Genomic DNA, 24670 nt, shown 5'->3' with positions numbered 1-24670 from the left:
ATTGTTAGGTTAGGTAGGCTAGGCCCCAAGGTTAATTTAGGATTTGATGTGGGTGTCCTAATACTGCAATACTTGAAATTCTCAGTAAATACATGAACCATATCTTTTTTGAACTGCTTATTCCATGGTTTTATGCATGTTTGACTACAGGTGTTTGTGCTGATAACCCATTTTCTTGTTAGGCCTATATAAATAAATGAGGGGGGGACTCCAGGATGTGGAAATTTGGGGTTTTCAAAAGGGGAGAGAAAGTGAAACAGGTAAATTGCAACAACGGGAATGGTCTAAAATACATAAACCATAAAATGAGCAGTCGGAAAAATGTATGGTTCATGTTTAAAATCTGAAATAATCATAGAGTACATTATAAAGGCAAAGATTTCAACAGGCCAATTACAGGAATGTGTCCTAACTTAACTTTTGCCATTGGGTCCATCCTGGACATGGCATCCTGCTTAAAAGTCAATCAAAGACATATTTCAACAGGGATGCCTCCTAACCTAACCATCATGGGTTATAGTGTCATGCCTTGACCTGGCTAGGGAGTTTACCCCCCTCCCCCCTTAGACTCCACAAATGTGTTTTGTATAGCAGGACAACATGTGTGCAACTCCTCTGCAGCTTTACCACTGTTTGTAGCCAAATTTCACCTCAACCTAACCTTCCACACCAGGTCCTAACTGGCAAGGATGCACTTTCTCTTTCCCTTAGCTTTGCACATAACATATTCCTTGCATTAAAGTTGAGAGGTATAGCTAAAAGGCACACATTTGTTTCAGTCCAGGAAATTCAGTTTAGATAGGAGAGGCATTTATCAGGAGAATGGATTAGTTGCTTGCTGCTAATTTTGCCGGAAAACTTCTAAAAGTTACTACCCTCACCATTAGCAGTTCTTACACATGAGGTAGCCATTGTTAAACTGTGTATCTTGTATTTGTTAACTAGGAGTCAGAAAAGCCCCAGGAATTTTATCAGAAAAATTGGTGTTATGCCATGGTGGCGCGGTAGTGTAATTCTTGGCTACCATTCGAGAGGGCCAGGGTTCAAATCCTGCTGCTCACTGATGGCTCAGATTGCACCACTGCAAAAATCTGGCAGCCCATCAACCTAACGGTCCAAAAAAACGCGAGAGGTTCAGTAGGAGAATAGGTACCAGCCCTCGGGCTGGGGAGTAGTGGGGCTAGCGATACACTGGCCAAGTGTCCATAGGCATTGGGACCTGTCCCCCCCTTGCCTGTCAGCTTAAGAAACAGATCAGCACCTGCCCTATGAGCCTACAGAGGCCCAGGAGGACTTTAAAATGTAAGAGTAATAAAAAAGATTGTCCATTTGCTACAAGTGACTAACACTTCCAATTCAGTACCCATGAGGTTAGGGAACACTTTTAAAATATCAACAATGGACATAGAATACAAAACAAGTGTTCAAGTTTTTAAAGGCAAATATGTACAGCCTTAAATACCCAATGGAAAAATGCCATCATTCAATCGTTTCTGATATTGAATTTCATGTTGGTGGGTAATTAAAATATCATGTTTTACCAATACTGCTTGATGGCATATGGTTGGCTAACCCACTGCAACAACGTGTCCATGTATATGGCAGTAACAGGGGGCAACAGTAAATCACTAGGGTTTTCTGAGATGTGGAGAAAGAACAGGGATGCACAGCAACCTTTCTCCTCCCTGGATCCCCACCAACCTAACCTAATCACAGAGCTATGATTTCCCACTGTGATCTTGCTTATTGTTAGAAATTACAAGGTTGTGATAGGTAAATAAAAATTTGCATCAGAAAGTAAAGCCAAATTTATCAAAGTCATATCATATCAAAACTATCGGAGAGTCATATTTCAAATTAAAAATAATAGAACAACTTATTTCATGACAAGAAGCACCTACACCCTTTCTTGGGTTTGGGGTTAACAAGAGAATGTGCACACCTTGTGAAGCAAGAAATAGTGACCATTTCACAAAGCTTGAAAGAAATTTCCTGAAACATGACACCACTGTTGCACTTGCAAGAAATTTCCTGAAACATGACACCACTGTTGCACTTGCAAGAAATTTCCTGAAACAGGACGCCACTATTGCACTTGCAAGAAATTTCCTGAAACATCATGACACCACAGTGGCAATTGCATTGTGATGTGACATCACAGTTGACACACAGGAATAAGTAGAATCAGATAATAAAAATTAAATGTATATTCTAGAACATGTGATACATATCACCCTTGGGCATAAGCAATCATTATGGGATATTGCAGCTAATACATGTCAATACAGACAAGGAGAGCAAATATTGAAATTGATGTCATATTAAAATGTGAAATGAGGATACTAATTATTAAAAAGAAACCAACTTCTATATCACAGTTACTAATACAGTAATTTGTGAACAGTTTGGTGCTGAAAAAAATTATAAAAAAGTATAACCCATTTCCCTAAGGTAATTTAAATTAAGGAAAGATGAAATGTGTTCCTGTAATTATCATTGGTATATTTTCAGTAAGTTCTGAATATTACAATTTGTGTTACTTTTAGTTTACTTGGTATATACCTAAGTAAATCAATTTTTTATCCATAGTGCCTGTTAATTATACAATTATTATTTTAATTTTATTTCTGACCTTAGCATTATCGATCTACCGAGTCGTATGGTACTATCTTTCCTACCGGTTTTATCAGTTTACTGAGATGCTAACCTTGTCTGATAGATTGACATTGCAGTTGTACTTTTGGCTGAGATATATAGCCTAACCTAAGTATTGGCCTAAAGTGATCTAGCCTGGTACTGTGTACAGTATTACAGTTATTATCATTAGCCTAACTTGTGTTGATAATTTTTAGTGCTTATCTATATCAGCCCAACCAGCTTTGTCACGAACTTAGTTTATGTAGTGGTAAATTTCATATAGTAGTCCTTTAACAGTAAAAGTGTTTTTTTTTTTTTTTTTTTTTTTTTTTTTTCACTGAAATTATGTATAGCCATTTCCCACTGTAAAGCTTTGTCTGCTCATAAGCATTTCTTTCCTCAGTTCCCATGACTTATTTTATAATTGGGTTTTTGCTTTTTCCTCATCTTCTTCAGGTGACCAGAGCAGAGTTTGTCTTTTTGTTGCAAACTTACTGTGAACTAATAGTGGAAATACTAAAGGTCTAATGACCATATCACTGATTTTTAGTTAACATTTATTGCAAGATAAATATCATTTTGGATACCTGCTTCACTCATCTGATAGTCTCTTTTGCTGTTTATTACTCTCCAAGTTTATTGGTTTGCCAGAAGATACAGAAAAATTTTTCAATGAAGAAATGAAGAGCGTGCTCTATTTAGTTATATTGTAATATTCAGCTCTGTTTTATGTTGGTTAGAATAGTTCACATAGCCAAATTATTCATAAAGTAATTACTGCTGAATTTCACTTCGTAGTTTCCCTTAAGAATTATATCTGATACACACACACACACATGAAAAATGAAAAAAATCCTTTTTCTTTAATAATGACATCCTACAGTTAAAAGAAATATTGAAGTTTTGTTCTACATTTCACTCTGCAAAGAAGTCCCATTAGGAAAGCAAAAATTCTTGGGACCCCCCAGTGTATTTTCTTAACTTGTCACTTAGGTCTTCCATCATTTTCATTACACTTAATGTACTGTAGTATGAAAAATTACAAGTCCAGTATACTTTGCATGGCCTGATTTTCAGCTCTACATTGCCCTTAAGTTAGGTTCATGAGGTTTTACACGTTTGAATCATTTTGAATAAGAATAAGCATATACAATGTTCTTTCATATGAAAAGCCTTCCTAATATTCTTCATGTAGCCTGGTTGTTGCAAGAGATTTAGGCGCTTAATGAATATGTGCAGTTGCTGATAGACGTATACATACAAAACTGGAATTCAGGCTGAAAGTGCACAACAGAAGAGATAGAGAGAATCAATTTAGTCTTACCCCTAACGGGAAAAATCTTGCTGCAGATATTGATGATGATGAGATCAAGAAAATGAAAAAATCATTTAAGTTATTGGAAAGGTGCTGGTTACATTGAATGGGTGTTAGCTGCTATGCTATACATGTTACTTAATTTTCTTAGCAGCTTATTTTTAGTTGTCCATACTTAACACAGAAAGCGATGTTCATTATCTCCTCTCTTCTGTTGGATATACAGTATGCTGGTTGCCCAAAGCTGTGTTTGTTTATTAAACATATCACCTCATGACAACAATCAAAATGCGAAGTGGATAGTTTTCCTTCACTTATTAATAATTGTTCTGGGATATAATGGTTATTTAGAAATTAAATAATGCATGTAATGGGGCCAAGGGGTAGTCTGTCTATTAGTAATTGTCAAATACTTTAGTATGTATGGTACATAGCCTACCATATGAAAACACATTTTTTTTAGTCATTAAAACACCACCAAAAATACTGTACTTCATTGTACTATAGCCAAATACACACATTAGGATGCTCCAATACAGTATTGTAGGAACTTAATTTTCCTGAGTCAGAGCAGTAATCTCAGACAACCTCTGACCAATGATCAAGTTCAGTTTTACAATCAGTCTAAAATGCACTTATTAATTTATGATAAAACACAATGGTTTAAAAATAATAATGGATATTGTACTGTTGTATAGGTACAGTGTTTATGTGATTAGCCCATACCCAGCAGTAATAGCAGTGCAGTATTTGGTAGCTAAATCTTGCTTTTTGACTTGGAAGTACGTACTAAACTATTATAAACAAGCTGTAATCACAATCTGGCTAATTTCACAATGAAAAACATGTAACATTCATTATACAGTTATCTACTAAACAGAACACAGCCAAATGAACACTTTTTTTTAAGGCCTGCGTAGCACTGTAGTGAGGCAATTGTCCGAATTGAGACTGTTTACACGTAGAGAAGTGATGATGATTACTTTTCAGATACTGTATTGTATTAAACGCACCCAGTATTGAAGGTAAAATCTAAGTATAATACTCATGCATAGTATGTTTTTTAGTAGTTTATGGTAGTTCTTAATTTAAAAGTAAGCAATAGTTGACATGTAAGTCTTTATGGTAACTTAAATGTATCAAATTTTGCTCTTTTCAGAAATTGCGAGAGACTTTCTTCACAGAACTACAAATTACAATGTTGTGGCAGGATTGATGTCACCAGTGCATGATAAATATGGGAAAGAGGTATGTTCAAGTTTCTATAGGATAGACATTTCCTTTTGCGTTTTTATCTGTACACCTGGTGTCATTAGGACATGTTATACTTCAAAAGTGTAACAACCATTGTGTTGTAGTTATGTACCAATACCTGTTGTGATCAAGTACTTTGGTCTTGGGACTGCATAATGTTGCTCAAGTTAAAGTATGCTCCTTGACACTTACTGAACCTATTGTAAGCACTTCATCTTCATTTCTAGAAATTTCCTCACTGTTTCTCTTGAGATAACAATAAATTTCATTGCTGTCTTTTCCTGTATAGTGATGTGGGGTATATCTATCACGGATTTTGTAGATTTTGTCATGTTTATGACCTTTCACTTGAGGCTTAACATTAGCGGTCAGTGTTCGTATCAGATACAAACCATTGTTTTATGAATCATTAGTAAAGCAGTGGTTTATTGACAAGTACACTGTTAAAAGACATTTCCTAGTGTTTTGTTATTCAGTAGTATTACCTTTTAGCACAGTAAAAAGTACCATCCTTTAAAGGGTTTGTAAAGTTTTTTTTCTTCATTGTAAAGTATAGAGAAACTTTCTCTTTACTGTATTGCTAAATATTAACAATTGTTTAAAAGTACTTGTATCAGTTTAATGCACAGACACCTGGTTGTTTCTGTGATCAGGTAATTTCTTATTACCTACACTGAAGCTTTACTCTTTACTAAATATTGCAAGAGATGTCATTAATAGCTTTGTTTTAAACAGTAAGTTCAAACAAGTAAAATCATATATGTTATGTGTTGTTCTCTATAATTCACCATAACTTCATTGAGGTAGTGTCATCACATGGTTATTACATCATAAGATATTACATCGTGAGTAACTTCATTATGCTTTTTCACCACATGTAAATAAATTGCATTATAAATGTCTTGCTTTACTGAAATTACCCATATGCTCAAATATGATCAGGTCCATCCTTTTATTGTTTGTTAGTGTGTATATAACATCAAATCTCCTTCAGCTACCACACTGTTATTTGCACACCTTATGATTCTCAAATAAGGCCAATTCATCCTACGATCTGGAAATTTTTAGAAGTTCTGAGGCAGGACCAATAAAAAATTGAGGCAATAATGAAACAGTATACAGTATGGGGGCCACAGAAATTCCTTGTCTTAAAGTAAAAATGTGACCTTTCTCGTTTATCTTTTATTATTGTTCTGTACAATTTTGTCACTTTTAAAGCTTTTTGGTTTACTTTTGAGTTTCTTTTACATTGCTAATACCATGAATATATTGTACTACTACTCTTGGCATTAGTGATTAAGCAACTTTTTGTACATTTCAGTGATGAAATACTATTGTTGGGTGTTACTTTTTGTCTGAGCTTTTTTATTATTTTTTAACCTTTCATTTTTCAAATCATCTTATTTCAGAAAAGGTCAAATACATGTACATTCTTTTTTGGATACAATATATTTATCATATGATGAAATTGCAAAACAATGAACTTAATGATGATGTAAAATCTTGCGCTGTAATTACCAGTGTAATTACATTGCAGTATTGCAGTTTAATTACCTCTTGAAAATGCTGTATTGTCACAAAATTACCAAACCCCATACTCAGAACAGTAACTCTTTTAGCAGATGCTTCAAGGGTCTGGCTTTCTGATAACTAACAGAGATTCAATATTAAAGCATGCACTTGAATATTTTCTAGATATCTTAATGCTAACATATTTTCTAGATATCTTAATGCTAACAGCAATTCCACACAGTTCATAACCTAATCTAACCTGTACTTGACACTTAACATTCAATTTAGGAGTTTTATTTTAAAATGTACTTCATCTAGAATGGTAGCATAATAAATATTGATTATTAGCCTATAATGTAGCTGATAAGTACAGAAGTCTGTTAAGTTGTGTTGTTTCTCTTATCATATGTATTGTATGGTTGAGATCTCTACAATTGTTGTAGTTCAGCGTTTTTTCATTCTGCTGTTGTCAGTTCTTTAGAAAATTTTGGAAAATTATGTTAACTAAGCACATGGGAATTAGTTGATGAGACCACAGGAAGGAAGAGTAACTGAAAAAGACACGCAAAGTTTGAGAGCCAGCCAAAATTGGGACTGCCAGGGGGATGGGAGCGGAGAGGGATGTATTAGCCTGGAACCCCATTTTGGCTTTTGTATCATCATATTTATCAGTTTCATTACCATAGGTTTGAGGGATACTAACCTAAGGCTCAGTATTAAGGGATAAAGGAGGAACTCCCAAAATCGTACAAGATCTTCCATGGCGGTTTTGATTGCCTAGAAGTTTACATTCTTCATTGTGACAGCATTCAGTACATTTCTCAAAGAGAGGGGTTTCAGCCAGATGAACTTTCCTGAATGATACACACAGTATTGTAAAACTTTTCAAGAAGATTAGAAGATTCATGATGTCCCATACTTTGCAGTACAGTAAACCCCCCGTATTCGCGGGGGATGCTGACTGCACCCCCCTGCGAATAGCTAAAATCTGCGAATACTTAGAAACCCTCTAAAAACACTTAAAACTGCCTATTTTGATAGTTTAAACAAAAAAATCTTCCAAAAATGCTTATACCTGAGTATTTTAATAGTTTTATCACAAAAAGTGCATTTAGTCATGAAAATGTTATGAAAATACAGTAATTAGTAAATATTTCTCAGTGAAAAATACTGGGAATGGGCAAATTTTCCACGAATAATGGGTAGAAACATTCCACAGAGCAATCCACGAATATGTGAGTCCACGAATACGGGGGGTTTACTGTAGTGTATATTGCGTATGGAGAGCTGATGTTTTATTACAGCACTTCAGATCCATCAAGCAAGTTCCCAACAGACACTTCTTACTGGAAGACATACTGATGTGGTTCCAGTGATATCTGTGATTCTGAAGATAGTCAGAAGTTAGAGCTTACATAATGACCCAAACATATAATTTAGATGCAAAAGTATTCCTTTTGAGACTATTAAGTGGTCTTCCAAGTTAGCTCTGGTTATGCAGATCTGTTTTACATTGAACTTTCTAGGGCAGAAATTTCAATTTCGATGGTACTGTAGCTTCCTTGGAAAAGGCTGACTGTCCCTGTATACATTGGGGAAATTAAAGTCCTTCCTATCCCTAACACAACAGTGGGTTTTTAAATCTGCTAGTCAACCTTTAATAGGGACCTGCCACCTCATCTTCAGGTGGGTAACTGCATTCTTTAGTAAAAAAAAAAAAATCAGTTGGTTTTGGGCAAACCGTGAATGACAAATATGGGGCAGGTAGACAAGTATGGGGCAGGTAATCGTAAGGCCATTATTGAATGAGGTATATATTATGTCTTTTATAGTGATCAGGGGTAGTTGAGATCTTTGGTTCATTTTTACAAGATTTAAGAAATATGTATCTTGATCTAACTTATTCACATTGTAGGCTTGACGAGTAATTGCCATAAATGCAATGGTTTGAAGACGAAGGCCCTTCTTGTATTCATGGTTTAACCATTTTGCATTATCTTGTTCCCAGGGATTGGCAAGCGCCAGTGACCGCATCCAGATGCTTCGTTTGGCCCTCAACTCATCATCGTGGGTGCATGTAAGTGAATGGGAAACAGCTCAAGACGACTGGACCCCAACTAGGGAGTCTGTTCAGTACCACCAGGTTAGTAATATGCTCGTTTCTGGGTTTTCTGTTTGTTAGCTTACTATGACTGAAAAGTGATTGATAGCTTTTGATGTTGATGTCAAGAAATGGAGTATATGCAGTGTTAATTATCAGTGTAACTTGTTTAATGGACAACATGTCTAGTATTGATGAAGATAGATGAAGTTTGTGTCCTTTTAGATGATGTGTGTAGCAACCAGAGAAGATGTATAATTAGTGCTTGATGTGTGAATTTAGAATGGTTGCCCAGGCATTCTATGTGAAATCTGTGGATGCTTTTATGTATAAGTAATCCTTCCTGTAATTTGGCATAATAGTGTTATGGTACAATAATCTATTACACAAAAGACAGAACCTTAAATTCTTGTAATTCCGTTGAATGATTAATCGATTAATTATTTGGACAGTACCAGGCAAATTTATTTTGCCTTTTAATGTGGGATGTATTTTCTAATATGGACATTATACATATCTGTTAAAGAGTACAGTATATACATATCTGTTAAAAAGTATTGCGAGTTCATGGCTGTTATTTTGTACACTACTGGTTGTAGGGTTGTTTAATGATTATTTTTAAATAAAAGAAGAAGAATAACAGGAAATGTAGTAAACTCAGATTATAACTACGTCTTTAGAAATTTTTTTTAAGAACCCTCGAATCAATTATCGAGTTTGCATATGGTGTTGCTTTGTCTTGATGGATAGGCCCCCCAGTTTCTATAACTCTGTGTGGCATTTTTCTCTTGTGTGAAAAGGGGTGAACTCTTTGCCTACCCTGTCACCAACTTGATCGAGTTTTAGAGATGTGATGTGTAATGTTTGTGATGGGAGGTTAGTGATATGTAGGGATTTCCTGTAGAGTATAGCAAGTTTTAATGAGCAGATGATTTATCCTACCCTACCTATTGTCCTTGTAATTGTTTATTGTTTAATAATGTTTTAGTCCTTAAAACCTTCATCTTAAAACTTGAGGTGTAAAATGTTTATACTTAGGTTCTAGACAGTTTTTTCATTTAGGCTTTTCCAAGAGACTGGATGCAAGGTTCCTATTAGTTTCTGTATAATTTTTTTAACCACATTTTTAGTTTTCCACAAAATTTTTTAAGCAAAGTATCTTATGTTAAAATAAATTTTAAATGTAAGATCAATTTATAAACAGGTTACAAGTTGAATGCACCACCTTTTCCTGACCCTTTTGTAAGTTTTGTTTCCCTGAAAGACTTTATTCTTCCAACCCTTTTTATTTCAAGTCTTACAATTTTAACCAACCTGTGTATTTTCTTAAACAGTGTTTCAGTTATGATAGTACATATGCAAGGAATCACCTTGTAAACAACTTTCTGTTAATCACTATGGAAGAAAACTGGTTGGTAAAAAAAAAAAACTATTCTTATAACTATAACCGCAGGAGGATGTGTTTGGGAGAAGTTAATATGTTTATTCTCTTTGTTGGGCAGGAAAGCAAAAAGCCTGGACAGAAGTGTGGCCAAGGTAGACACAGATCCCTTGTAATTAAGTATTAGACCATTAAATCAGACAGATATGCTCCTTTTTTAATTCAAAACTAGATTGAGTTATTGGTCTTTGTAGAAAGACATGAAGTTACTGTCACTTAAATGGACAAAAACTGAACCAGGCCATACAGAAATGATGATTGACATTGCTCAAGAAAATGGAAGTCAGTTATTCCACATAAGTTTATTTTGAAGAGGGCAAGCAAACATACAGGAATAACGAGGTGATGTTGTATACACAAAATTTTTATCAAAGTAACTCCTAAAAACTGTTCTTTTTGTTGACTTCCATTATCCCTCCTAGTTGTCCAGGTACTTAATCTTCAGCTTGCCGCAAATTTTTCTTTTCAATTAATGAGAAATCCTTTTAGGTAAGCTCAGTTAGTCTTTAGGAGTATGACTGTGTGGTTTCTTTAAACTATTATATGAAATTATTACTTGCAGAATTCAAAGAGAGACTATTAAGTAACCAAAACAGAGTTGTAAAAGGAAACTTTAAAAATTTATGGAAAGAAAATGTTAATTCACACTCAATTTTGTTGAATTTATGGATGCATGGACTAACATTTGCAAAAAGTATAACGGATGAATTTTTACACTAGCATATTATCCTTTTGAGATTCTGATGACATCATTCATTCCCAACCACTGAAATTTTGAAGACATCAAATGATGTTATGTGAAAAAAATTTTAGCTGACTAGTTTCATTTTGACTTCTTCTCCATTTTTACTACAATGATGTACAGGTATTCAGTTTCGCATTGATATTATAATGAGCTTTCTCCCAAGAAAAAGAAATGTACAGTGAACAAGAAAGATAAGTTGCCAGAGTGCGATTGGCCACATACAATTTTTGGGACTCTACTAAAATCTGGAAGGGTTAAGGTTGAATTTTTTAAACCAACTCGACTTTGCACAAACTGTTTGGAATAAATGTGTACCCCCAGTGTAGAAATTTAGTTTCTGATGCTGGCTCTACCACATTCTTCCAAAAACATAGTACATAGTGCCCTCTTCTTAAAAATGCCTCTTTTATAAATTTGACTCCACATGTTCTTCCACCCCTCTCTGTAAGTTAATTTCAGGTGTCATTAGTCTTGTGTATTTCTTTTGTGATTGAATGGTGATAAAACTATTCCCTTCCCTTGGCTTACAGTTATTTATTTTATTGTACCCTTCTTTTTGTGAGTAACCCAAGGAGTCCAGTTTTGTTTTATCTCCACTCAGACGATTACACTTTTGAAATTGTAAAACTTTAGAAAAGGTTTTCAAGTACAGGTGTGTTACATTACTGAGGTGAGGTTTTTCAGCTTGTTAGATAATGAAGAAATTTATTTTCATTTCTTTTGGCTACATTGTATCATTTTCTTGGACACTAAATTTTTATAGTTAGAACCTTTTCTAGGTAAACACTAGTTTTTGTAGTCACTGATATTTGATTATGATAGATTATGCAGTTTATGCTTATGGTAATGCCCAAAAATCCTAGAAAATATGTCTGGCATAAGAAGTATTTTATATTATGTTTAGGCAAGGTAAATAATAAATGATATGAAGTTAAATATGTGGAGAGAGTTGACTGTACAGTTGTCATGAATGACATCTAATGTGAGTGTGTAAACGAGTCTTAGAGCATGTTTGAATCATCAGTGCTTTGGTTAGAGTATTTTTAGGAATATTTTTTATTCCTTTTTGTAGGTAATGGGTATTGCAGGAATCTGACAAAGTTTGTTAGGTTGAAACACAAAGTATCTTTATGGAATAGTTTATCTGATTTTTACTCTACCGGTAAATACAGGTCTGTTCTAACATGAGAAGTACTGTAGTACCTGACAATAACAGACAATTTGAAACCTTGAGGGGTATTTTATTAATGGAAAATGTCTTCTGCAATTTGCCTCCACAAACAATAATTTTCAAGGACTTAATTAAATTGTGTTTATCCAAGCAACTTCAGATTGTGTCCGTGGTAAAATCGAGATGTGTGTATAAAGATAAATTCTCTGCACTGTGCAGAGATGCATTGGCTATACCGTACAGCTAATCATTATTATAGCTTAGACATGGTAGATGCACAGGGTCATAGAGACATTAGGGAAGTAATGTTGATTAACTCTATCCTGCACTTGCAAGCTGCTAAGTAGCATTCACTCCCAGTTACTACTAATTAGAGCATATTCATGGCTGTCATTAGCGGGTATCATTATGGAACTGTATTATTGTAACCCATTTGATAGATGGCACTGTCTGTTATCATTAAAATCCAGTAAAGTGGGACTGTTATTGTGAAGTACTACTTTATAAAGTGTGTAATACTTACAATGTAAAGCTTTGTTTGGTTGTTTACATCTTACATATATACCTTATGAAACAGATCTGCCTAAAATTTCAAACCTAAATCACTCAAGTTAAATATGTAACCTGTCATTAAATTTAAATAACATCTTTGGAAAGCTGAAATTCCTTCTTAATTACTAACCTGTATTCTAGCTAGTGTATTCTAGTGTAAGCACATCGGTTAGCATCCTTGAAAAGTAATGGACTTGGCTTATTGGATGTCTTAGTAATATTTCATCTAAAGGTGGTCTTGAGTAGACTTATCACCTCCCTTAAGGACACAGTACAGTACTTCACAATGAAGCATTTCAAATTATATCCATTAAGTAGAGAAGTAATTGTTTGTATGTGGTAGACTGACAGATTTGTGATGGCTGATCTCTAAAATTACTATGTAACCAGCAATAGAAAATCAAAAACTTATACTTTGAATTGCAAAGTTTTTACTGTATTTGTGGAATGGAAGCATTTTCTAAACTTAACCTGAGCTCGGAGGGAAATGAGCGGTGATACAGTACAATATAAAATTGGAAATTATTTGTTGTTGTAATTACAGCAACAATCGCAAATTTAATTGTAGTGTCACAGAAAGTCAGAGTACCCAAAGGAAAAAGTGCAAGGCAAGGTGGTATGCTGTGCCATTTCATTCCCAGAAAACCATTTCATTTTGAAGTAAGAATTCAGCATTTTATACATAAATTTATGCCATTTAGTCAGATATTTAGTGACTTCTTAAGAATGGTTATTCTACTCCTGCCTCTCATGACAAAATACTGCCTTCCTATGTCTATGAAATTTTTTTATGTTTATGTAGATTCCAAGCGACGAGGACTATCTAATTTGGTGGTGTAGCTCTTGTTCAGATACCAAGCCATAGGCTGTGTGATATGCACATGTAGGGCAATTTCACACCAAAATTGTTGTGGACATACTTACATTTTCAGTTATTTATAAAGCAAAAGTTAAAAAAGTAGGACTTGTGTCAGCTTAACCCTTTGCCATGAAGTTTCACATACCATTTGTTTTGCCAAGACAACCTGTCAGAATGTGGCATTTTCAGTGGTATTGCTATGTTCTAGGACTTAGTAGGTCTTTCAAGAACCTGTTCTCAGAGAAATAATGACAAGACATCCAATACATATCTGTCAAAGTCGACTTTTTCAGGGACACAGCTGGTGTTGTAGCCATAGTCCAGTATGTCAGACCTATGAAGTCCTATTTTTATGTTTCCTAGGCAGTGTTATGGTGTAATTTATCGTAACCTTGTTACAAATTTACAAGTTTTAACAATAATCTTTGTTCATTGATCTTACAGATACTGTTATTAATTTGACGTTTCTTTTCTTGTATTCCGTTTCGTATTTTTTTTATTGACACCATTAACATCCCATTCCACAGAAACATTGGAATGAAGAATATTTACTGTTAAGTGTACGTTCTATTGCCTCTCGTATGTCCTGGGAAATTATTATATTCGGTGTTTTTCTAATGCTCACAGAACTTGATTCAGACAACATTGCACAAACTAGGACGCTCCTCTGCCAGTTCCAGGCATCATGCCCGGGTATGAATAGCGTGATGTGTCTATAGGAAGTGGGTGTGCATGAATAGTTATAGATACCACCTATAATTCTCTACCTCTACTATAATTGTATACATTTAGTACATAACATTATTTGTATTGTACTGTATTGGGAATCTTCTCACTTGAATGTGAATGAATGTATGATAGTTTCATACGAATACTGTTCTGTCATTTAGCGAAACATTCATAATATCTCATAAGTTTGATAAAGTCTCAGCCCCATGTGCAGAATTCTTATGATGCAGAAAAAACCAGAGCTGGAGGAGCATGTTTTTAACTTATCTGATTGTTTTGTGGCCTGCTGCAGTCAGTGTATTTTATTTCTGTAAATATTTTAACATGAAAGTGACACTGCTACTGTCATTCCTTTTTATATTTTGAGTGTTTTTTACATCATTAGATACATAATATGTATTTACAATTTAAAGAAATAAAATTACGATAAGTTTTCACGATGCCTCTTATTTTATCAATCTCTGTGGCTGATAGGAGCAGTATTAAGGTGAAGTTAAGTGTAAGCAAAGGAATATTGACTCATTCTTTTATTAGTACAGTATTCTCCACTAGAGAAAACATCCTGTCTGCTACATCACAAGTGAAAGAGTCTTGAATAACTTTTTGATAAGTGCACCAGTTAGAAAACCCCCTCCCCTTCTCACATTGTAATGTCATTGGCTGTCTTAGTTACCATATGATGCAAGATTTTACTAACTATTGTATGTATTTTTTCATAAATAGAGACTTAGGCAGCATGCACTTGTAGTTTCAATATTAAAAAGGTTCAGGTTCTGGATTTGGGTGTTGGAAGATTATTATGAAAATATATTTTGTAAAAAAAAATTCTGCATTTTAACAAAACTGGTAAACAGCATGGGGTATTCATGAACATTGTTAGATATAGAGGTATAAAATAGACATAACCTAGGTTAGGTTAACAAAGGCATTCACTAGCAAAAAAGCTATTTATGGTGAGTCCAGGAACCTAAACCTTATGAATAGGTTTCATCTTCTGAATAATATAATAATAATAATAATAATAATGAATAAAAATGGGTGTTAGATTTTTTCATTTTTTACTATTGCTAAATGATTGCTTCTTTGAGTGCAGTATTTTAATAAATGTCAGTGGTAACTTTACAGCAACAAGGAATGACTGTAGCAAAATCACTTCAAAGTGTTGATCATGTACAAGGCAACTGCATCTGTACCTTGCAGGCTGATGATTTTAACAACCTTTTGATGTACAGAATTCACTAATTTCCAACTAACACCAGGTTACTTTGTGCATAGTACAGTACTGTACTGTGTTTTTGTTTTGTCATTGGTATAACTAGCTACGTGTAGATAACTGCATTTTTATGAACAAAATTGGTAAAGTTACTATTTTTTTTTTATATATAACATAGTCTATTACACTTCTTGATGTAAATTTCGGTAATTTAAGATTTGTGTTATATGTAACTTGGGGTTTACAGCTATGCATAAGACAAATCAAATACAGTGCTCTTAGTTCGTTGCAAGATACAGTACTAGAGTACCATAGTGGTTACACAATGTACTGTATACTGTATTTGGCAATTTTAAAAGATAATAGTTGTGTTTGTTTAAAGAACAAAACTACAAATGCTTTATCTGTCAGTTTAGGTTTAGAGACCAAAATTTGAATCTATTTAGAAAAAGCAAAATTGTGCACCATCGATTTTATCTTTGCTTTACTGTATTTGTATTTGGAGTTCTGTTTATGTCACCTTTTTATAAATCATTGCAGTTTACTCCATGAAGTTCCCTACGTTACTATTAAGGAGTGCTGTAGGTCATTCCTAACCATAAATAATTGCTAGTACTGCAGTCAATTTTTATGCATAAATAGCTATAAGTATGTAGTTATTGTGTCAGTATTTGCGTTCTTTGTTTTCCCTGCAGTAGCAGAAAAAAAAAAGTATTTTTGGCAGTTAATAATATTTATAGACTTTATGTAACTTAACTTTTCTCATGCCAAGAGAGTCTTGGCTTTGCAGGAGTGACCATTGTGGTTATCTCCATATCATAAGTATGTATGCATTGCATTTTTGCTTCACTTGATGAATTTTGTCACTATGTCACCAACATATAAATTAATATCCAGTTCAGATGAAGTCTTTCCTTCCTTTACATCTTGTATTAATAGAAATCTTGCCTCTCAGTTTCATTGTGTTAATAGAGACTTGGAATGCTGGAATATTAAAAAGGGAGGTCTTCCTTGCCATCAGACAAGCACCCTGCTTATTTCTAATTAGCAATTCAAGGATTGGGCAATCTAAGCTGATGAAAAGGCAGTTGGAAAGTAAATAGTTGTGTATCTGTAATGAGTACAAAATTATAATATATATTTTACATATGGTAATGATATGTTTGCTCCACACCTTTAGATAATATCTTTTCTTTCACTGGAGTTTGTTTTGTGTACATTTTGATTTTCTGTTCATCGTACAGTCTCATTTCAAGTGACACATTGTGAAAACTGTTCGTGGCATGTGTATTGTTTCCACTATCCATAATTGATATTTGATCTCCAAGGATTGACTCTTCTTCCCCTCTTTTACAAGTAGTTACAGTATTTTCTTTGGTAGTGTGGTTGGTGTACAGTAAATATTTTTTCCTCAGTATGTCTTCATATGGTGTAGTTTACTCACAGCTGATGTGTGAGATGTTTTTTAGCCTGTAAAGCCAGGCATGGTATTTTTATAATAAGAAAATGCATAACATAATTTTATATATCGTCAGGTTGTTATCCTCCACAAACATTTTGCCCTCTATAACTTGTACTTCACAGTCTTACATAAAAAATACATATTGAAATTTTACACAGAACTGTATACTTTTCAGCAACAGACTTTAGTCATAGATTAACCCTAACCACTTAGGGAGACATTGGCACATCATCTGAATCTCCATGTGTTACTGATTTCATTTGATAATGACAGGTAACATCAGTCGTGGTGTATGTGAAACAGGTCATCGGGTATAACCTCAGTTTCTTTCATCACAAGTTTATCAGTCATATATATATGCCTACAGCCTGGTCTTCCATGTCCACAGACTCATCAGTCTTCTGGCTAATAGAAAAGAGAATGGTACACTCATGACAATGCACTACCCAAACCCTTAGGTACATATCAATCACCTTCACTTTTTGTGAGTTGGTAGGGTGTCAGTATTTATGTCCAGAATTTCTCACCTTGTTTCCTCACAGCAGGATTTCTATTTTCCACATGATTCTAACCACAAAACTAGTTTTTTTTTTATACAAATCCATCAGTTATAGAGTGGTTTCCCTCCTCCCAGCCCTACTGTTCTTTCAGCCTCATTTCCAGAATACATGAAAGGTAAGGAAGCTGAAAGATAGGTACTCAGGCAGTGCAGTGAGAGATGGCTATTCGTCTCCTGTATGTTACACGGAAGACTGTTGAGTCTGGGGATGTTTTATGACCAGGAAAGGGGGCGTGTATGTGATTGTTGGTTTGTATGATAAAGCTAGTTATTCGTTATAACAACTTGGTTCCTGGATAACATAAATTTTTGGTTCTAAGGAGCATCGTGGAAGAATGGATAATATACATATTGCAAAGGTCACAGAACAATAAAAGAGTGTTTGTGATATAGAGAGAATAAATTCCAGGCAGGTATATAATTGAGTATCTGTGCTGGATGAATGCAAGTGAAACCTGTCAAGTGTCTGGCAATTACCCATTGGTTGTCTGTAATTGTATACGGATTTAAGTTTGCAGTGAAATTCCTCAAACACCTCAAACACACTTGCATGAGAACAAGGCATTTCACCTTCTTACCTGTTTCTGGTGTTGCTCGTGAATACAGTATTTTGGGTGTCAGCAGTAGTGGTGTACCATTCAGTCATTTTTTTACGTAATCTACATTTTTATAACTGTCACGCTTTGCTGTAGATTATTACAAGACAGGTTGTGTTAGATTATTACGAGACAGATTGTGCTGATAAACAAATTTTCATCAATTTCCAGATTAGAATGACCTGCTTTATTTTTGAATTGTGTGGATAGGTCTGCTGTACACTAAATGAAACAAAAAGAATTTTTTCATCCTGATGATGTTGGCTTTGAATTTATGACTCAGCAAAGGAAAATGGTTTTACAATGTAGTTAAAATATAAGACAAGGATGTAGTTTAGAATTCCTTTGTATTTTGACTAGAAAACAATTCAGGCCTTCTATTTCCAAGAGAAATTCTCTGTGTTTTTACCCTAGTTAACAGTAATTATGAATCTGTAATATTTCCTACTGACAATTTTTGCAAGTAATTGAGAATCTGCAGCTATTTTTACATAATAGTATTGTGTAGAGATGATTAAGAATTCATAGTGTAAAGGCTGCATATTCCCAGTTCTCCCCCCCCCCTCTTAAGTTTATCCAACTTGTACGTGTATCCATCACTATTTTTATAGGACTAGCCATGTTTGCATAGGTAGCACACTGTAATACTGCATTATGACATCACTCCCTCCTGATCTAAATGTTCTACCTGTAGTATAGATTTGTAGTTCATTCATGTCGGTGTCAGATTGGTTTCCCTGCTTTAGAAGCACCACAGCTCATGGGTATGTTGTTGTTTAGGAGCAGTGACTACCTAGTCATTTAAATGTAAATTGTATATTATTGTGTGATATACAGACCTCTTTGAATTACTGAGATTCGTGTCTTCATGTTTGGAATTACTTTTAATACAGTAGTTACATTGCAGTCAGGTCTTTTCAGAGTGAAAATGAGATGTAAGTTTTTAAAGGGTAAGCAAAATGTATCCAGAATTGTTGTACATTAAGAAATGTACATCCATTTTATTTTTTAATACAATTGTCCATCATCTTATAAAAAATACTGTACTGGTATTATCTGTGTATGTGATGTCAGAACATGAACATATAAAATTGAACGAAGTACATGATATGACATTAAGAAGTCGCAAACTGCTTTGACACTTTGTTGTGTATTTACAAGCTTTGTACCATCAATTGTATTATATTCTGAGAGCTTTTCACTGTTTAAATCTATTTAACAGATTCTTCACTCTTATTATACAGTGGTCACTGGTAACCGAATAATGCTCAGAGTGATGCATGTACATCCACTTAGAAGTAGCAAGAAAATCATACATAAAAATAAGATCAAAATCATACAGAAAGATTCAAATCAGATAGTTGTTTTTTCAATGTGGTTTGTTTTTTAACTCTTTATAAAACAAAAAGTTTGAGAAAAGGAAACTTATGATTACAAGTAAACAACGCAGGGTACACATTTTATCTACATTTGTTTTTTATTTGAATAGTATTCTTTTTATATGGTGCTCAGAGATAATAAAAAGTAGGGGAGGGGCTGTAGTAAAATTAAGTTCTTGGACATTGTGAAAAGTACTTTTAATGTCTTAGCATATTTCTAAAGAATGCATTATCATTTACAAACTTCAGTTTGTCATGAGTTCAGTTGTGACATCAAAAACCCAGATGTATTGCACTAAATTTTTGTAGCAGACAACCCTCATACAATTGTTTGCATGTGTAGTTCCTCCTTAAAGTTAGAGGGTTTATTTAAGTCATGTTGTTTTCCCTGAATTCACTTCCCTGTACAGTATATTTCTATGTACAGTATACTGTATTTGAATTTATACTTTCACAAAATTTTTATGCTTACCCTTTAAATTGTCGCATTTTAATTTAATAATGGAGCTTTTAAGGTCCTTGACTTGTAGACTTCGAAGTACTCGTTCAAGTAAAACCATTGTTTTACAAAGGCCACTGCAGTTTGCGCTGCATTTCTCTTTACCAGTAGTCAATTTCCACTCATTTTCTGGAATTCAGATCCATCATATATTTGCTTACTGTACTGTATATACTTATGTAGTGGAGAAGAAAGGCAAGAAGAAAAGAAGCAAGATTAATATTACATGCACAGTATCACTTACCAGTGCGTATTTGACTAGCATAAGAATAAGGAAAGCTGTCAAACAATCATGAATGCATTATACCTTGGCGGCTTGGGATTGGATTACAACCTTTCTCAGTGCTCCACTTTTGACCAGATTCACTCACAATAACTAACAGTACTTTACAACAGTGTAAGAAGAGTCAAGTTTCCATTCCCTCATTGCCAGGGCAGTAGCCCGGCTGTTTAGAGGCATTGCTGTCTTTCTGACAGATTGTATGTTATTAAAAACCATTCCAGTACTAATGCCTTGAATTGAGTAACTGAGATTGCAATTCCGTGAAATTCCTATTGTATTTCCAACCCCTTTCCCTCCCAAGTAGTTCAGGGGATATAGGAAGTGCCTCGATCTTTCAGTCCATCTGTCATACTTCTGTTTACTGAAAGAATTGTGTAGCAGTTGGTGGATATCAGTTATAGTTAATATGAAGCTTTTGTCTTTCATGATCTCTGATAGGTTTGAAGATGGTTCAGGTTTGACAATACTGTATTATTGCATAACTAGGAATTTCAGAATTTTCTCTCATGTACACTTTGATTTTAGAATTGTCTCGTGTGCACTTGCATTTTTAGAATTGTTAAGTGTACAATGGGTTTTTGAAGACTTTCTTTTGTGCACTTGAGATTCTGAGATTTCTGTCAGGTACATTGCTATTTTGAGGCTCGTCTGATGTACAATTAAGATATTTCAATTACGTTTTGCATATAGCTGCCACTAGCATGACCTTAAATGAGTTCTAAAGTCATGTGTGCTTGACTTTTTCATTTTGTTTACCAAACTGATATTTTGAGACTGTTCACAATTATCTGGTAATTTCACTGATATCTTGCTCAAAGTCCGCTTTGCATACAGTCATTGCGTAAAGAGAGGTTGTTTGTGCTGGTGCAGGAATTCTTAGCGCATACTAGGCAGTTCCCTCGATAAGATATGTTTGGATATAACAGTGTGGTGGAAATGAGGTTTGGGTGTTCCTTGCTTCATTTTTATAGTTACTCTTTTCATTACTGTATTTGGTTTACTTAACATCTCATGTGTATGGGATATTTTTTTCTCATCCTGTGATACATTCTGTCTTGAGGTTTTTGCCCTGTCTCCTTTCATGGTTCTGTTTTAATGATATGAATAAGGCATTATTATCAGAGAAGTAATTCTGAATTACAGAAAATTAGTACTGTATTTATGAGATATATGGACTATTACACTTTTCTCTTTTTATAAGTTTAAACTTTAAGGTAATATTTTCTGTATTCATCATCAGGATATTAATATATTACCACTTTGGGAACTAGGTTTATATTACTGAAACCTTGTGAAGTATTTGAATGGGAAGGATATGTTTTTGGGCAGTTTGTCAGTCACTTATCATACCGTAGATCATTCATAGGCTGTAAAGAATGGATGTTTTAGTCTTGATGACACCAATCAGTAATATTTTCAAATTTTTTGCTAATTTTTTTCCATGTGTATCACTGTAGCAATATAAAATTTACTGTGTAGTTAATCCTTTCCTATTTTGTCCTTGACAAGGAGGACACAATTTTAATCAGGTAGGTTTTTACTTCATTATTTGTTTTGTAGGAGCTTCTCGATTCTGTTGTTAATGGTAATGTAGACCCATCAGTAAAACGACAGAGACTGGATGCCAGCCAGTCGTGGCTTAACCACCTTACAACTTCAACTGATCCAGTTTGCGTCAAGTTGCTGTGTGGGGCAGATCTTTTGGAGTCCTTTGCAAAGCCTGGATTATGGAAAGATGAAGATGTAAGTAACTACATACAATAGTATTTTAGTCATGATCGTTTTATTGAATTTTTTTATTTCCCCTTTGTCCTTTGGTTATCAGTGGATCATGTTGCCTTACTTCAGAGACAGTCAAGTCGATTGAAAGTTCAGCTTCTGTTAATTTCTCACAAACTTATTATTTATGCCCTTTTTATTAATATTCACTTCATTATATACAAAGTACACTTGCATGTTTATTGGGAAGTATACAGTAAACCCCCCATATATGCGGTCTCACTATTCCTGGACTCATTTATTCGCAGAAAATTCGCCCATTCGCAGTATTTTTCACTGAGAAATATTCACTAATTACTGTATTTTCATATCATTTTCATTACTAAATGCACTTTTTATGATAAAACTATTAAAATACCAAGGTATAAGCATTTTTAGTTTTTTTTTTTTTGTGTTTAAACTAGCTTTAAAATAGGCAGTTCTAAGTGTTTTTAGAGGGGCTTTAAATATTTGCGGATTTTAGCTATTCGTTGGGGGTGCGGTACGCATCCCCCGCTGTAGTCCAGTTGGTTCATGGTAAATTTACTTCATTATATACAAAGTATACATGTGTTTATTGGGAAGTTGGTTCATGGTATGATTTCTAAACCCACCATATGAATACCACATACTGCAAGATTGTATTGTTTAGTTTATATCAATTTCATATTATATTTTGTAAGTTTTGTACATCCTTAGAAGTCTAAGGCTTTGCATGTCAGTGAATTATTATGTGACCTCAAAATTTGTTCAGGCTGACAGGGAAAGTAATTGGAGGGAACAAAATGTAATGCTTTCTTATGCCAATGGTATTTACTGCAATATTCATTTCATGGCCTCTGTATTCATATTTACTTTTGAAAATAATTTATGTTGTTTCAAAGATTGCCAACAGAAGGATTTTTGTTGTTTATCTTAATGTTAGTGTACAGTAAAGGTAGTCACTGCCAGCAGTACAGATATATGAAGCACCGGAAGCCACAGTCAGTCCTGCATAGTCCCCAATGTTTAAAAAAAAAATATATGTATCTTTATTTCCTTGCAAAAACATTTAGTTTCAGAAACTGCTTTAGTTCTTTATGCAGTTTATAATTATCAAGTTAATTATACAGTTGACCCCCACCTATTCGTGGTTCAGGATTAGCGGATTTTATGTGGAACTTATTCTTGAATTATTCACGGAAAATTCAGTAATTCGCAGATTTTTCGTTGAGAAATATTCACTAATTACTGTACTGTATTTTCATGGTATTCTCATGAATGAATACATTTTTATGATAAATGATTTACTAATTTTCAAATATTAATATTAATGCAAACACAGCAAAATATCAATCAAATATATTTTTTTCACTCTATATTGAAATATTCAGGTAATAATTAACTTGTGAATTACCAGTGTCTCCCCTGTCTCCCCTATCTACTGAACAAAGAAAACAGGTCAGCTTCAATACTGTACGAGAGAAAATGGATATCCCTGGATATAAGAGTAACTTAAGTTTTTACACTTAGCTGTAAGCCATATATTTTTATGGGGTAATGTTGGAAGATGACTTTGAAATGATATTAAAGTGTGTTAGGATGATAGTTCAAGGTACATTTGGTGTAGGACGATAGTTTAAAGTGTACATTTGGTGAACTACTGTACTAAAATAGGCTGTTATAAACGTTTTTAGAGAGGGGGGGGTCTTTGGTGTATGAGCTATCAGACTATGCAGTTATAAGGATTTTAGTGATTCACAGGTGGCTGTGGTCCCTATCTCCCTGCAAATCCCCGGGGGTTGACAATAGAATCACAATTGGTTACAGATTTGCAAGGTTTGCTTTTGTATTCCTTGGGAGTAAAATTTAAATTTTTTTACTTTTTTTCAAATTTTTGGCATAGGGATTTTAGTATCAAAAATCTCTACTTTATATTTCCAAATTCATAAGCGCAGAGATATAATAACTAGCCATAGGTTCATGAATAGTCCTGATAATTATTTATTATGACGCCTTTTAAATTTACAGATTGAAGCACTTGTGGGAAAGTATGGCATTGTTGTGATTACACGAGAAGGGAGCAATCCTTATAAGTTTATCTACGAATCAGATGTTTTAACTAAACACCAGGTGAGTCTTGTTTACTTTGTAAGATGCACTTTTGTTTTACAGGTATTCATATTTTTTAACACTGTTGGTAAATGTTTGGATTAAACCATAAAATCCCATTGAATAATTAGGCTTCTTTTATGCAAGACAGTCTATTTACAGATGTTCCTTTACTAAGGTTTAAGCGTAATTTGGTCAGCTATTGTCATTAACATTTATGTCTAAGTTTCCCATTAATGGGGTTTAGTGTGTCTTCTGAACTTAATGCCTTTGTGTACACCTAGCAAGACATATTTTAGCCTCAGCTTCTACATAAGTACTGGGAGCATCTGGACAGTGAAGAGCTGACCCAGATGGTAAATCATGTTCTATATAAGCGAGATAAAAGGGAGTGAGTGGAATTCTTCACATATTTAACCTCATAAAGGAGATTGCCTTATGTAGATGAGAATGACTTGATAGTGATTTTGAAGTTTTTTCCTTCATTGCTCACTGTTATTCATCATTACTTGTA

General features: G+C 34.2%; 2 protein-coding genes across 9 annotated transcripts in view; one reads left to right on the top strand and one right to left on the bottom strand.

Moving 5' to 3' along the window:
- Positions 1-24670, top strand: part of Nmnat (nicotinamide mononucleotide adenylyltransferase) — a 56353-nt gene that overhangs the window by 1050 nt on the left and 30633 nt on the right. For 4 of the 8 annotated variants that reach the window (XR_010854357.1, XM_067110654.1, XM_067110650.1 and 1 more), the window contains exons 2-6: positions 5112-5200; positions 8727-8861; positions 14215-14280; positions 21868-22050; positions 24076-24177. Coding sequence is in view for 6 of the 8 variants with exons in the window: in XM_067110654.1 (XP_066966755.1) it covers positions 5112-5200; positions 8727-8861; positions 14215-14280; positions 21868-22050; positions 24076-24177 (575 nt within the window). In the remaining 2 variants the exon portion in view is untranslated. The remainder of the gene's footprint in view (positions 1-5111; positions 5201-8726; positions 8862-14214; positions 14281-21867; positions 22051-24075; positions 24178-24670) is intronic. The other 4 variants (XR_010854358.1, XM_067110656.1, XM_067110653.1 and 1 more) reach the window with 1 other exon arrangement.
- The window catches only part of LOC136842795 (serine-rich adhesin for platelets-like), a 109493-nt gene that overhangs the window by 80325 nt on the left and 4498 nt on the right, over positions 1-24670 (bottom strand). The gene's annotated exons all lie outside the window — the stretch shown is intronic.

Source organism: Macrobrachium rosenbergii, chromosome 10, assembly GCF_040412425.1.
Source record: "Macrobrachium rosenbergii isolate ZJJX-2024 chromosome 10, ASM4041242v1, whole genome shotgun sequence".
Taxonomy (NCBI): Eukaryota; Metazoa; Arthropoda; class Malacostraca; order Decapoda; family Palaemonidae; genus Macrobrachium; species Macrobrachium rosenbergii.
This window is presented reverse-complemented; position numbering and strand designations above follow the sequence as displayed.